General features: G+C 34.5%; 1 protein-coding gene across 12 annotated transcripts in view; it reads right to left on the bottom strand.

Moving 5' to 3' along the window:
* The window catches only part of LOC116879208 (protein argonaute-3), a 120,652-nt gene that overhangs the window by 32,125 nt on the left and 72,136 nt on the right, over positions 1-16,391 (bottom strand). For all 12 annotated transcript variants that reach the window (XM_032877236.1, XM_032877234.1, XM_032877238.1 and 9 more), the window contains 6 exons: positions 8,864-8,998; positions 4,711-4,798; positions 4,433-4,580; positions 3,891-4,010; positions 1,237-1,359; positions 739-872 (listed from right to left, as the gene is read on the bottom strand). In XM_032877236.1, the coding sequence (XP_032733127.1) occupies positions 739-872; positions 1,237-1,359; positions 3,891-4,010; positions 4,433-4,580; positions 4,711-4,798; positions 8,864-8,998 (748 nt within the window). The remainder of the gene's footprint in view (positions 1-738; positions 873-1,236; positions 1,360-3,890; positions 4,011-4,432; positions 4,581-4,710; positions 4,799-8,863; positions 8,999-16,391) is intronic.

Here is a 16,391-nt window from a genome sequence, read left to right as displayed (position 1 = left end):
GCAGACAGCCCGATGCAGGGCCTGATCCCAGGACCCTGAGACCCTGACCCGGGCAGAAGGCAGAAGAGGCCTTACCTACTAAGCCACCCAGGTGCCCCAGCACTAGGATTTCTAAGAGGGTGAGAAAATAGAAGGCTGGAAGCATTTATTTCAATTAGGTAAATTGAAAATTGATGTATTTCTGTTTTAATTTGAACAGAAGATTATGGAGCACTTACATGCTGAGGAAAAGAATCTGGGGAACAGGGAAAGTGGTGGAGATGGAGGCCAAATTTTCAGAAGTAAATAAGTGAAAACAAAGAGTCACTCTTTTAAGGACCTCAATTGAGAAATAAGGACCTTCTTTAATCCTCACTCAAGAGATAGGTATTGTTATCTCTAAAAGGGTGAAAACTGAAGCATAATGAAATTATATAAATTATTCATGGTAATAAAGCTACGAATTGGCAAGGCTGGGAATTAAACCTAACCTATGTGCCATCAAAAGCCAATAATGCTCCTGGTACCACATAAGCTAGACTGTTAGGATGCCTAGGAGAATGCATCAATGATTTTACCGACTAACAAATTCAGAATTCTCCATCAAACTATTGAGAAGAAACATTTTCAAAGTTTCAGTGATTAAATATATTCCCTATTGAGACAACACTGATTAGAACATTAGCTGAGTTGTTTAAAATCGAAACACAAAACTGAAACACAAAAAGTTCCCCAAACCAAACTAATGACATGCCTTACTTCAGTATTTCTTCTCTGCACTGCCTCTGTGTGGCAAAACAAGCTATAGCCCACATTTTTATCTCAACTCCTGTGTGAAACTGCTTCCCCCTCATGTCCCACACTCCATGGCTTGGTGTTGCTACTGTCCGATTCTACAGAAAAAGGAGAAAGAGAAAAAAGGCAAAAAAGAAGAAAACACTTAATATACAATTTACTTCACTGAGCTGATAAGTCATTTCAAATTGCTGAATTGATAAATATCTGATAATCATGTAAAATGCTGCTCTAAATCAGTATTAGTTATATTTTTTATCATATAAACCAAAAATTATAAACTTAAGCAAAGATACCTTGAAACAAAAAAGTACTGTTGGAGCAAAAACAAAAACAAAACAAACAAACAAACAAACAAAAAAACAAAAACCACTTTCCGAAACTCAGACTTAGCTAGGATGCTCTTCTCTCTGTAAATAGAGGCTGTATGTTTATAATTAAAAAATTATCAAGAGGTTTTACCCGTCCTCCATACTGCAGCATAGGTGCTGGAAGTACACGTCCGGTTACATGGGCCATTTCATCCCGAACTTTAAATTGAAACTCCTGAACAAATGGATCTGTTTCATAATTTGCACTTCTTACCTAACAGAAAAAATCATAGTTACTTTCAGAACTTCCCCCAAGTCCCTGCTTCATTCATTAGAAACCTATGTTTTCTTTTCTTCATTATGTCCACAATGTTTTGGATCTAGTCAATGATGCCCTAAGTATAGGATGAGGAATCTTAATCTGGGATGACAGATCATGAATGGACCGTAGGAAATCTGTGAACCTCCTGGTAATTTACAGAAATTTAAATGTATTAGGCTGAAAAATAAGAAATTTCAAATATTTGCAATCTATGAAGATGCCAATTTTATATGATTAAATCTAATGCACTTTGGAGAGGGTGGCCTAGAGATCAAAAGAGCAAGAAATTCCTGACCTAAAAATTGTTAAGGACTTCTAATTAGAAGATCCAGACATATATTATTAAAATTTATTTTACATAGAGTTTGATAGCAGATATTGATGATCTTAAAGGCTTTTTTCCCCTAATTACTTGATATACAACTTATATAAAATTACTTGAATATTTTCAGATAAAAAGTGCCGTATTATAAAATTATTCAATGCAATACACTTGAGACAGGTAAGAAAGCCAATATGATACAGATGATAATTTTTACATAATATATCCACAGTTACAAAGATAAAAAAGATTTTTTTTTTAATTTAAATTTTGTTAGTTAACATACAGTGCAATACTGGTTGATAAAGAATTTTGGGATGCCTGGATAGCTGACTCGCTCAAGCGTCTGCCTTCAGCTCTGGTCATGATCCCAGTGTCCTAGGATCAAGTCCCACATCGGCCTCCTTGCTCTGTGGGGAGCCTGCTTCTCCCTCTGCCTGCCTCTCCCCTCTGCTTGTGGTCTCTTTCACGCTCTCTGACAAATAAGTAAAATCTTTAAAAAAAAAAAAAAAATTTAATTCAGTATAGACTTGGACCTCAAAATATAATTCATGTTTATACCATGCTATAGTAATTGTGTTTTCCAAAACATATTTACTCAGTTTCAGAGTAAAAGTCAAATGAGGCTACTAAATGAAGGTGGTGTTCAAGTGTTTGAGGAACAAACCATTAAAAAAACCCTATGTAATCTAAATATTTAAAAAAGAATCTTCCCACAATAAGCAGAAGTGGTTGTTTTTTAAGGTTAGGCAGTAATGTTTCTTTAAATGCCATTCATTTCTTGTGTGTTTTAGTGTATCTTCATAGTAAGGTTACAAAGAGTAACAACTACTATAAATAAAAACTTGTTGTATGATGTGCTTGGTGTTAAGTTTTATAATTAATTTCTCCACAACAACCTTGTAACTATAAAAGGAGGTCTTTTATAATCTCTACAGAGGATAAGTCTAAAATTTAATAAAGTTAAATGACTGGCCTAAAAACCATCTAGCTAAGCAAGTGACACAGAATCTGAAACCACGTATGTTCTGATTCTAGAGTTCCTACTCAATCACTGCACTAGTCTTCTGGATGCTGTAATTGCAATAATGTAACAGTAACAGTAAGTAAGTGAAGAAGATAGACTTTGGACCCAGAGCTGTTAAGATTCCAAAGCCTATGCTTTGAGCCATGGTACAGTATTACCTTTTTGGAAGAAAAGTTATAATAAATTGAGTTAGAACTAATTATTGAAATTTTAGAGGTAGTGAGAGGTTTAGCCTCTTAAATGTTTTTAAAATCCTGTCATAATAGATCAGAAAAAAATCCATCATGAAAACCAACCCATATTCTCCTAATTAAATATCATATAATAATTTTTATTTACTCTTTATAAAACCATATTGGAAAAGTCTCCTTTTCCCTGTAATTGGCTTACAAAATGAAAGGGCCAGTTCTATAATCCTTTTGTAACAATCTTCACTATTACCCAAAGTAATATTCCTATTTCTAGACTTTTTTCTCTTCACTATATACAAAGGGTATTCCAAATGATTGGAGCAGTCTCATATTTCTTTATTCATCCTATACATCAGACAGTCACCAGTCTGATGAAGGCAGCTAAACAATCATACTGAGGGTTAAGACTCACCATTGCTAGTCATAATACACTGGCTTTTCTTCCTTCTCCCTTTCTCTTTTAGGTGGGAGGTAATGAAGTTCAGTTCACTAACTTGAAACATTGGTTCTAAGAGCAGCTGCTCTAGATTTAATTAAAGAGCTCTAGGTTAAATTACAAGGATCTAATCGTTCTCATAGAACGCTTTAAGGTTTACCCCTAGAACACCACCAGATGACTTCCACGATCCCTTTTAATTCTGACAGTCTGTGAAATGGTAATGAGGTATGAGCTGATAAGGACATGGCTCTTTAGTAGTACCTTCACCCCAACTTTTTTTTTAAAATTTTATTTATTTATTTGAGAGAGAGAGAGAGAACAAATGGGGGAAGCAGCAGAGAGAGGAAAAGCCGACTACTCGCTGAGCAGGGAGCCTGACTCTGGGCTCCACCCCAGGCCCCTAGGATCATGACCTGAGCCGGGGGCAGACGCTTAACACTGAGCAACCCAGGAGCCCCCACCCTAACATGTTTTTAATTCCCATTTCTAGAGTCGAGTACTAACCAATCTGCTAATTTCCTCTTGTCTATCTGGCGCAGATCTTGCTGTTGCCTTGATCATTGTGGAAGTCTGATTGTCTGTTAACTTCTTGATACATCGTTGCCCTGCCACGATATTACAGACCTACAAACAGAAAAAAGTTTTGTACTGGATGTATTTATCTTTTTTAACTCTCACTGCCAATTACATGCAAAATTAAAATTTTAAAATTAAAATTTTAAAACCTATCACTAAACTTCTTTTTAATATTATGTTAAATAGTAAACAATACTGCTTTACAGTATGATTATTAACAAGATGAAATGTACACTGGATAAAAAGGCTGAGAAGAAGTGTACCAAAATGTTAACAGTAGTTACTGTAGAGTGGTAGGATTATGGATGAAATTTTCCATATTATTTCATTATTAAAATTTTAAAATAAAGTAAAATTTAGAAACAGTTCAATCTCCAAAATAAATGTGAGAGCATGAAGTTATATGCCATAAAAAACCCCAAAGAAAAAAATGAACAAGGTGATATTAAAAAACAGCCTAAATACATTACTTCTAGTGGCAGGTAGGTATGTTTCTGTTCCTGCCCCACTTGCAGACAAGGAAGGTGTGGGTACTTCAGCTGAAGAGTGTACTTTTCTCTGAAATACTGTGCTACTGTTCTCTCCACAGTTTGACCGTTTTCTAACTGTAAAGGAAAGCTGAAAAAAAAAAAAAAAGTACATATTAACAACTCTCATCTCATTATGGTGAGCAAAACTCCCAAACCACTAACTAGACCAAGCTGCCTCACATCAATCTCTGCTCTGACAAAACACCAGCTTTTCTTACGTTTGATGACTGGCAGGCCTTCTTGTTACATTACAAACACGGTATTTCCGTCTCATTGTTCCACAATGAGTCACTTCAACCTTCAGACCTGTTCCCAACAAGAAAAAATGAGGTTATAAAAATGTCACATGTTGAGTATTTCTAAAGCCTGTTCACTACTATACAAACTCAAATTCTAAACAGAAAATCTGTGATATAGGCAATATGATATTAATAAAGGATTTTATAAATAACATTGCTAGTAAAGATTACAATATTGATAGATCTAACTCCAAACATTTCCCCCTATCTTATCAAGCTCTACACATTAAAAAACAGAAGGATAAAATTTGCAAAGCCTAAAGAACAAGGGGCAAAGTTCCCCATTCATTAGAAAAAAAAAACACCCTGTTTATAATAAATTTAGGTATTTATGCTGGGAGAAGAAAGGAAGAATAAAAGAGGAGTTATAATAATTCTCCACATACTCTATAATTTTCAAAGTATGCCAGTCATCACATAGTGACTGAAGATTAGAACTTCATGGATCTCAAGAAGGAAGTCCTTCAAAGATTTTTAAAGTAGGAAGAAAAAAATTCCAGGCCCTTTTAACAGAAGGAGAGTGACAATTTATCTGAAGTGTACGATAGTGACACAGCTGTTATTGACTATCAGAAATTAAAGGCAACCAAAATAATTCTTAGAGCACCCTACCTTCTTATCACTGACCCCTTTGAGAATCTGATGAAAGCAATAAACTCTCAGAAAATTGCATAAACACATAATTTAGCTTATGATTTTAGATGTTCCTGGATCCTTGCAGTTCATCTATGGACCACAGGAGTTTGAAGATCCCAGGCCTGCTTTAGAAAGTGAAGCAATGGCTTTTTAAGCCACTGGTGAAATTCTCTGGGATTAATTTTCTTAAGCAGTGCTGTCCAATAGAACTTTCTGAGATAATGGAATGTTCTATGTCTGGCACATTAAATGTGGGTAGTGTGACTAAGAAAGTGAACATTTATTTTAATTAACTTAAATAGCTACATGCGGCTGGTGCTACCGTATTTGAGAGTGCCATCTTGGAGCTACCTAGAGAAAAGTTAACAAACTGACACAGTGGCCACCGCTTATAGCAACTCTATTACCATAGCCTAGACTCCTAAGGCAGAAAATCTAGAAAGGGGTAGATGAAGGACAACTTTCAGTTTCCTGATAGTATTTATGGTATTACTTTTGTATTATTTCCCTGTTATATTTGTGATTGTGCAGTGGTTCTCAACCACAGGCAATCTTGCCCTCCAGGGAACCTCTGGTAATGTCTGGAGAGAGTTTTAATTGTTAGGAATGGGGTGTGTTACTGGCATCTAATGGATGCTAGATTTAGGGATCTTGGATCCAGGGATGATGCTAAATATCCTACAATGCATGGGACAGCACGACCTCCACTCCAGACCACAACAAAGAATTATCCAGCCCAAAATATCAATACTGGCCAGGCTGAGAAACCCTGCAAGAGTGTTATTTATTTTCCTATCTAATTATTAACTGCAGTACCAAACACAAAGTTCATTCATAGTAATATTTTCTTCTAATGTATCAGCACAAATTAAGATGTTAAATGGACATAGTGTCATTATACCAAATTGGTATGGATTTTTCTTGAGAAGTACTCCTAACTGAATCAGTGGTAAGTAGTTTTTATTGGTAATTACCTTTATAAAACTAAAATTTCAGATTAGAGCATATACTATGCCTCTGTATTATAAAGAAGACTAGAAAATATTATCTAAAGAAGGTCTCATAAGAAAGAAATGTGAAGAAAGCAATATGAAGTAACAACATGAAGCAGCATGTAAAAAATATTATGTTCCGAAATACTATGTTTTAGAAAATTTTTTCTGTTATCTACACCACTTAGCTATTTTCCACTAGTTCTCCCCTGAATTATAGGAGTTATTTTAAGATTCTAATAGCCTACTAAGTAAGTTTTTACCAAAAATAAATTGGTTCTTTTATAAACATATGGTACTTCTGCCATACACTTGTCCCAATATTTGTTTAACCATGATGAATAATTGTATAAAGGAACCACCCTGAAGTTACTGTTAAATTAGATAAAAGTTCAACTAGAACCAAATAAATGTACTAAGGAAATCTATTCATTATAGCACATTTTGTATCCACTATTTAACAGTTATCATCAAATTCCTTATGCTGGCTAAAAATTAAGCCCAAATATATAGCACAGAATACATAACTCTGATTCTCTTGAATTTCCATGGTAGGATTATATGACGTATGTTAAAGAACTGTCTTTTAAAAAACAACAACAAAAAACCCCCCAAAAAGTCAACAAAGCCTTTTTGACTTTGAATGGAGGGGAAAAAAAATAATCGGTTGGTCAGTTAGATCCAACTCAGAATTTTCTACCCCAAATCTAGGGTCTTAGGTGCCTAAGGATTTGACCCAACCCAGGGGTTAGCAAAAACTTGAAATTTAAAAAAAGGGACTAGATAATTCTCTGCCCAGGTCCCTCCCAAAACCCTCCATCCAACCAAAAAAATTTTGGCTTTAATAAATCAAATATTTAACCTATAAACTTGGCTTTACCTTCACTATAACATCAACTTTATAATGCTTTCTAGTCATTTTTTCAGTCATTTCTTTGGGCCCCTGAGCAGTTGAAGTTAAGATCGAGTCCATGCTCTTCGGGCAGCAGTTGCATCCTTGTTCTGTACATCTTGTAATTTCTGTGATAGAGTGGTGATATGAGTTGATTGCATAGTTACCGCAAAATAATGTAAGTGACTTCATGATATCAGAGGTGGTAACTAAGCAGCAACTCCACTGGAAACCATGGCATTTTGATGATCACACATTAATGGTGGGTAATGCACTAACCTCTTGACAATGCTAACTGTGCAGTTAATACAGATTATGAAAGGACAATGGTATGGTTGCAATACACTATACATAACACTTTATTATTTTGGCATTTAAGTAACTTTAGAAAAATGGATGCTCATTTTCAAAGCAGGAAGGATTTTCCTTTCAATGTTTCATTAACAATGACTATCTCTCTCCTGAGTATTGAATGAATGATTATTGGAGCAAGCAGGATGCATTGAGCTATTCTAACTGATTCGGGGAACTGAAAGACGTTCAGTGAACAAACTTCAGTGTTTTATTCAAACCAGAAGCTGAAAATTATCTGCAACAGTTAAAATCTTAAATAAAAAAATAACTATTTCTGACTATTTAAGATTTGACATTTTTATAAACAGAATTTATACTACTCATTCTAATTAGAGAATATCTAATTCTTCTTCATGCCTAAATAAAGAACTAAATACAGTGGAGTCACATCTTACTTGAAGAATAGGTTCTAAGCTCTGAACAAGACAAGAATTTTATACAATCAAAATTACTCTTGAAAAATTCCTTAAATTACTGATAAAGAACAGTATTTATGGGTTTGCATATGAAATGGTAAATGTGTATTTAAATGTATATAGAAATGTACATTTATATAAAGATGAAATAAACACAACACAAATTTTAGAATACTATTAAAGTATTTTTTCTTTTTCTCTCTAGAAGACTATGTAGAGATGAATTTATGTTAGTAAAATATACATAGGCTGCAACACCACTGCACAGATCTCAACTACTATTTAAAATAGGCAACGTCAAAGAACAACTATATAATGTACACAAAACAACAAAGTTCCAATTCCAAAATAACACATGAAACAGGCTAGCCCTGTATCCATAAAGTTTCAAAGGAATAAAATATTCAATCGTTTCAGAAAAATAAGGAAGTCATTATTTTAGCATATGTTACCCCGGCTCTGATATAACAATGTTTTTGGAGTAAGTTTCCTACTTTTAACAGTATTATAGAAACATTTTCGCATGAGATATTCTTATACCTTTGGCTACTAACAGAAAGTATTAATGAAAAATTAGCTGGTATCAATATTAATTTCATTACTTGGCACTTCTTTCATTCAAACACTAAGATGTAATGGCAATGAACTTAATGTAACATTTTATAATCTATATTTTCACAGATGATGTTACATGAATAGACTTAAAAAATTTTTTTTTCAATAAAAGTTTGTTACATTCATGCATTTTATTGTTACGTTATTCCAAATGCTAATTATTTCACCTTTTATCTCTTTGGTGAATTTTACCCGATGAGAATCAGTCAGAGGTCTTGGCTGCTCATCAATATTATGAATGTCAAGAACTTCACACATGAACTGAATTACAGGTTGTGCTTTGTAGAAGGCAGTGGCAGAAACTAAAAAGAAAAACAAAAAATAGTATGAGTTAATGTTTCCATAAGAAAATTCAGAAACTTGCATTCAGTTTCCATGATAATTAACTAATTATAGAGTTATAATTATTCTTTATGCATACTTATATATATAAAAAAGCACTACTGAACTGAGCAGTTTCAATTTAATGGCTCTCTGACTGGAAGACACAAGAAAAGCCAAATCCTACAGTTTTTATAATCTAGCTTTCTTCATGGGTAAGTGAATAATACCATTCTCTGCTACATAGACCCAGAGAAGTGTTCTGGGTATGAGACAAGGCCTTGTAAGGGGACAAATGCCAGAGCCCTTAAGATGAAAAAGTTAGGGGCGCCCGGGTGGCTCAGTTGGTTGAGCGGCTACCTTCGGCTCGGGTCATGATTCCAGGGTCCTGGGATCAAGCCCCGCATCGGGCTCCCTGCTCAGCAGAGAGCCTGCTTCTCTCTCTCCCCCTCTCTGTGCTGCTCTGCTTACTTGTGCTCTCTCTCTAGCTCTCTGTCAAATAAACAAATAAAATATTAAAAAAAAAAGATGAAAAAGATATTGTTTCTTAAAGCTTTCTATGCCACCCTGGCTTAATCTATTCTAGTGAAAGCTTTCCCTGTCTTGTACAGATGTGAGAAGACAGTGGTATTACATGTTGTTGGTCCTAATCTGAACTACAGGAAGTAATAAATAAAGAGTATCTATCTGCCCAATGTCATCTAGCTGTCTGGTTCTCTAAGAGTCAACCACCACAATTTATTAATCTTGGGCTTCAGAACTGGAAGAGCTTCACCAATGGTTAGTAGAACACCATCATTCATTTCTTTCTTTTTTTTTTTTTAAAGATTTTATTTATTTGCTAGAGAGAGACAGCAAGAGAGCGAGCACAGGCAGAGTCCACAGGCAGAGACAGAGGGAGGAGCAGGCGCCCCGCTGAGCAATATATATAATATATATATATAAATTATATATATATAATATATATATATAAAAATTATATATATATAATTTATATATATATTTATTTATATATTATATATATTTTTATAATTTATTTATATATAATTATTTATATATATATATAATTTATAGCCTGAAGTGGGACTTGATCCCAGAACACTGGGATCATGACCTGAGCCGAAGGCAGCTGCTCAACCAACTGAGCCACCCAGGCATCCCCATCGCTCATTTCTTAAAAACATACTTACTGGGGGCTATTATGTGCCATAAAGGTACTGGGGATACAGTGAAAATCAAAACCAAAACAGACAAGAAGATACACACTATCACGTTATTTTTCTGCTTAAAAAAAAAAAAATGTCTTTTGCTGCTAAGTGTAAACATTTTATGTGGTGCTCTTTCTTTCCCTCTCCTTGGTTTAAGGATTAAATGTCCTCCATAAAATGTCCCTCACCTCTTGGAGGACATTTATCAAGGCTTTAACAGTAGTTACCTCAGGATATATGTGGGTGGTAAAGCTATTATGCATGTTATTTTCTTCTTTTTAATTTTGTATCTTCATTATTATAGTGAGCATATAGTACTTTTTCCTTTATTCCAGACTATATGAATGGTGTCTCCTCATAAAAAATGCAGATATACAGAATAAAGATTTCCCCCTAACTTAACTTCCCCCTCACCAAGTATCTTTAAGAAATAACCATTATTGTGGCGCCTGGGTGGCTCAGTAGGTTAAAACCTCTGCCTTTGGCCCAGGTCATGATCCCGGAGTCCTTGGATGGAGCCCTGCATCGGGCTCTCTCCTCAGCAGGGAGCCTGCTTCCTTTCCTCTCTCTCTGCCTGCCTCTCTGCCTACCTGTGATCTCAGTCTGTCAAATAAACAAATGAAATCTTAAAAAAAAAAAAAAAAAAAAGAACCATTATTAGGGGGTGCCTGGGTGGTTTTAGCTCAGGTCATGATCCCAGGGTCCTGGGATCGAGGCCCAGATCGGGCTCTCTGCTCAGTGGGGAGCCTGCTTTCCCCTCTCTTTCTGCCTGCCTCTCTGCCTACTTGTGATCTCTCTCTGTCAAATAAATAAATAAAAAATCTTAAAAATTAAAAAAAAAAAAGAACCATTATTAGTAGTTAGGTATGTACATATCCTGGTTTTTTTGACAGGCAAAAGACAACAATGTACATGAAATTTTTTTCTTTTTAAATTAAGTAAGCGCTTTACCCAACCTGAGGCTTGAACTCATGACTATGAGATCAAGAGTTGCATGCTCTGTGACTGAGCCACCCAGGTGCCCCCATGCAACTTTCTTTTTACATGAAATCAGATAATAAATGTTCCATGACTCGTTTTATTATTTTTCAAATATACAGTATATCTTAGAGATCTTTCCACGTTAGTACATTTTTTAATGGCCTCATATTATTCCACAGTATTGGTGCATGTTAATTAAGTGAATATATACTTCCTTTCCCTCTTAATAAAAAAGAACACAAATGGTAAAATATTAGGAACACTATTCTGGGCTTTTATTTTTTTTTCTCATTATAGATCTTGCAGATAAATCTATGATATGAAACCACATCATTTTTTCACACTTATAGGATATCTCATTACATGAATGTTATTTCATGTCCCTAATGGTGGATCATTAAATTGGTTCTTAATATTACAAAAAATTTTCCAATGGATGTCCTTATATATATTTTATTTGCCTGTGTGTGTGTCTGTATACGTGCACATCCTTGAGTACTTCTAAAGGGAAGATTTAAGAGAAACCAGTACTCATTGCTAAACTTCTATCTAGATAAACTTTAGTATCATCTCCACAATTTCTAACTAATAAAAAAAAAGAGAGACCGGTAAGATTATATTAGCATTCTATTTTTTTTTTTTTTTAAGTTTTATTCAAGTAATCTCTACACCCAAAGTGGATGTAGAGGATCAAAAGCCACATGCTCTTCCAACTGACCCAGCCAGGTGCCACAGACTGTATTTGCATTGTAGATGTCATATTCAAATCCATAGTGGTTTCAAAAATGTATACATTAGGGGCACCTGGGAGGCACAGTCAGTTAAGTACCCAACTCTGGCTTTTGGCTCAGGTTGTGATCCCGGTGATGTAAGATCAAGCCCCATATTGGTTCCATGCTCAGCAGAGGAATCTGCTTGAGCTTCTCTCTCCCTCTGTCTCTCCCCACTGCACGCTCACTCTCTCTCTTTCAAATAAATACATCTTTTTAAAGAATGTATACATTATATTATTCTATTAAAAATGTGAGAATATTTTCATGTATTAAAAAAGCTGACAGGATACATATCAAATAAAGCACATACTGCATCTGGGTTAATTTTTTTTAGAAGTAAATAGGTAGGGGTGCCTGGGTGGTTCAGTTGTTACTCGTCTGCCTTTGGTTCAGATCATGATCCCAAGGTCCTGGGATCGAGCCTCACATTGGGCTCCCTGCTTAGCAGGAAGCCTGCTTTCTCTTTCTCCCACTCCTCCTACTGTGTTCTCTCTCTCACTGCCTTTCTCTGTCAAATAAATAAATAAAATCTTAAAAAAAAAAAAGTATATAGGTAAAGGAAAATAAAAATATGGTAAGTAACATGCTTATTTGGCTTTCCTTTAATCCTTCAGGTAAATTTTCTTCACTAAACTGCTATAATACTAGTGTTCACAACTAATGTGTCCTACATCACTGAACTGCAACTAAACAAACATTATCCTTTTTAACATTCTTCAATTATTTTCCCCTACTGTTTATACCACTGTGCTTACCATTTTACTGTTTATTGATAATCTTCTCTATAGAAATGTGGGTATTTCAGAAGAAAATTAAAGTTAGTTAAGAAAAAAAAAGTTCTAAAAGATGGGTTGAAATCAGTTGAGTACAGCTGAATTAGGAGTGAATTTCAATGAGCAAACATCAGCTTCTCTCTGCTGAATCCTTAACATTTTATAAACCTATACATATATGCACTCTATTCCTTCTTGCCCTCTCAAAAATAAGCTAGTTTAATTGAAAAGAAATGTTTATGTTTAACAGTTTAAAAAATCTATTAACAAAACAGACCCCATTAATGTATTAAAGGAAATAAGCATACAACCATTTCTATAAATGATGGTACAAAAAAAAAGCATTAAATAAAACTCAATGCCATACCTAATACTTATACTGTATCAGGACCGGAAAAGAGAAAAGTTATCTACCAAAAATCTATGATTTTTGGTAGGCCCCAAAAGGGGCGCCTGGTTGGCTCAGTGGGTTAAAGCCTCTGCCTTCAGCTCAGGTCATGATTCCGAGGTCCTGGGACTGAGCCTTGTATCTGGCTCCCTGCTCAGCAGGGAGCCTGCCCCTCCCTCTGCCTGCCACACCCCCTGCTTGTGCATGCTCTCTCTCTCTCTGACAAATAAATAAATAAAATCTTAAAAACAAAACAAAACTATGGTAAATTCAACTTCATTTATTAGGGAGTTCTACCTAGTGCAGTAATGCAAGTTAGGAAATAAAAGGTAAAAAGACTAAGAAGGGAAAATTACTCTTCTTGACAATATGACTATCTACACAGAAAACCCAATAAAATCTAAAGACAAATCAGAGAATTAATGAGAGGTCAGCAAGGGTGCTAGACTTAAGATCACTATATGAAGGGGCGCCTGGGTGGCTCAGTGGGTTAAAGCCTCTGCCTTCAGCTCAGGTCATGATCCCAGGGTCCTGGGATCAAGCCCCACATCGGGCTTTCTGTTCTGCGGGGAGCCTGCTTCCTCCTCTCTCTCTCTCTGCCTGCCTCTCTGCCTACTTGTGATCTCTGTCAAATAAAAAAAAAAAAATCTTAAAAAAAAAAAAAAGATCACTATATGAAAACAAGTTACATTCTTGTATATACTGGCAATCAGCTTAAAATGTAATTCAAAAAAATACAAGTTAAAATTAAAACAAAAAAACAGTAGGACTTGGGATGAATTCAAATAAAATACATATAAGACCTAGAGAAGTAATAGGTATCTTTTTTGGGGGAGAAGGAATAGGTATCTTTACTAATGGAAGGTATTACAGAAGATTTAAAAAATGGAGCAATATGCCCTATTCATGTAAATTATTCCCAAATTAATCTGCAAATTGAAAGCAATTTCAATCAAAATACTGACAGGATATAAACCCCCTTGACCTCTGGAAATTAAGGAGAAAATCCTAAAATTAACATGAAAAAGCAGCAAAACAAGAATAATCAAGACAATTTTTAAGACTAAGGTCTGTCCTACCAGTCATCAAGATTTGTTATAATCCTATTGAAGTCAAGAGACAGTGAGGACAGATTCACAGCAGCAGATCAGACTTGAATGCCTACCTCATATTATATACAAATTCCTATTCAGAGAACTAAATATGAAAAGAAAAATAAACATTTAGAAGAAAATATAGAATATCTTTATGATCTTAGAGCTAAGGAAGAATTTCTTAAACAAGATACAAAAATTATAAACAACTGAAAGTATAAGAATTTCTTAAAATACATTAACTATAAAAAAAACTGTAAGAAAACAAACGATGAAAGAAAACTGTAAGAAAGAAACCCACAAACAAAGCAAAACAAAAATAGAAACAAAACAAAAAACAACCAAACCCCAGGCTATAGATTGGTAGAGGACATGTGTTATATCTTAAACAGTTTTGAGAATATGTAATGAGTTCCTACAATCAAGATAAAACAATAAAAGTGGCAAATGACATCAGCTGGCATTTCATAAAAGAGAAATCTAAATGTCAAAATGTCTAAATTTTCATGAATTATCTTATGTGTAGTTAATGAAATACACATAACAATGCTGACCTATCATTTTACACTATTCAAGATAGGCAAAGAATCTGAAGACCTAGAACACAAACTGGCAACAAGCCAATGGAAGAATGAAAGCTCTGAAGGGATATAAAGTGATACAATCAGTTAGGAGAACAAAGAGAAACATATAATAAATTTGAACATATGCTTAATTTTTAGTCCAGCAGTTCCACTATATTGAAATACACTCTAGATTCCCTATTTGCAAAAGGACGGAGGAGTAAGAATGCTTATTTAGGATTGTTTTTAATAGTAAAAAGAATGGAAACCACCAAAATATCTGTTAGTAGAATGGCTAAATTTGGAGTATATGCATATAATTAAAATTGATTAGGCCGGTGTTAGAATTCAGATAAATAAAACAGAAATAAAATACAGGTATTACTGAGAGGGCTTTGGGGGAAAAGGAGATATTATCTACTACTTAGACTGCCAGTATCTAAATATGCATAATCTACAACTAAGGAAAAAAAAATTCATAAAAAGAGACTATGTCTAGAATACCGGTGGGAAAGACTTTTGATTTATCAACACAGATCTTGGAATTAAAGTCATTTAAATTTCATTAAGGTTTTATAATACATTCTATTAACTGTCATTTATCTTTTAACAGATTAATAAATGATAGAATTTTTGTTATTGGAAATACATCCTTTAATTTCTTATTGTTTGTTGCATGTTTGTTTTTTAACAAAGTTAATTTTCTTCTTTTCAGGGGTAGCAGTGTTAGAATAATAAAAAAAGGACAGGCTTTAAAATAAAATAGATTTTGATCCTAGGTGTAACACTAATTATTTCTCTGAATTTTTATTTGTCCATCTGTAAAACTACTCATAGCATTAGGGTAGAGATTCAATGCAAAGTACCAAGTTGTATTCAGAACATGACAGGAGCTCAACAGAGAACTGTCTACTCATGTCATTTGTTCACTGATCAACTGGTCTTAATTCCAGGCAAAGTCATTTCGTTGATGTAAACTAACACCCTGAAGAGGTTTTACGGGAGAGTGTTCCATGAAAAAGAGATTAGAATTCTTAAGTTTGTGTTTTACTATTTCAAAAGACATGGCAGAAAAAAAACAGATATGAAGAAGAAAGTAACAGATATTTGCCATATTTAAAATAACTATTAAATAATAGTTATAATATTTAATAATAGGGTTAAGCCTCTGCCTTCAGCTCAGGTCATGATCCCAGAGTCCTGGGATCGAGCCCTGCATCGCATCATCGGGCTCTCTGCTCAGCAGGGAGTCAGCTTCCTCCTCTCTCTCTGCCTGCCTGTCTGCCTACTTGTGATCTCTGTCTGTCAAATAAATAAATAAAATCTTAAAAAAAAAATCAATCAACCGCATGAGCGGGCCTACTTCTATATCTATTCTAATTACTTCTCAGCCTATGATGATCTAAGATCAAGTATCTTAGGAAAAAAAAGATCAAGTATCTGTAGTTATTACTATATATCGAGTAAAATCGAGTTATTGTAACCCGATTTACATGTCTACCTTTACTCCAACATCACAGTTTTGATTACTATAGCTTTATAGCATATCTTTAAAACCAGGTAGTAATAAATCTTCCCACTTTGTGCTTCTTCA

This window comes from Lontra canadensis, unplaced genomic scaffold (genome assembly GCF_010015895.1).
Source record: "Lontra canadensis isolate GAN:19392208 unplaced genomic scaffold, GSC_riverotter_1.0 scaffold60, whole genome shotgun sequence".
Classification (NCBI taxonomy): domain Eukaryota; kingdom Metazoa; phylum Chordata; class Mammalia; order Carnivora; family Mustelidae; genus Lontra; species Lontra canadensis.
This window is presented reverse-complemented; position numbering and strand designations above follow the sequence as displayed.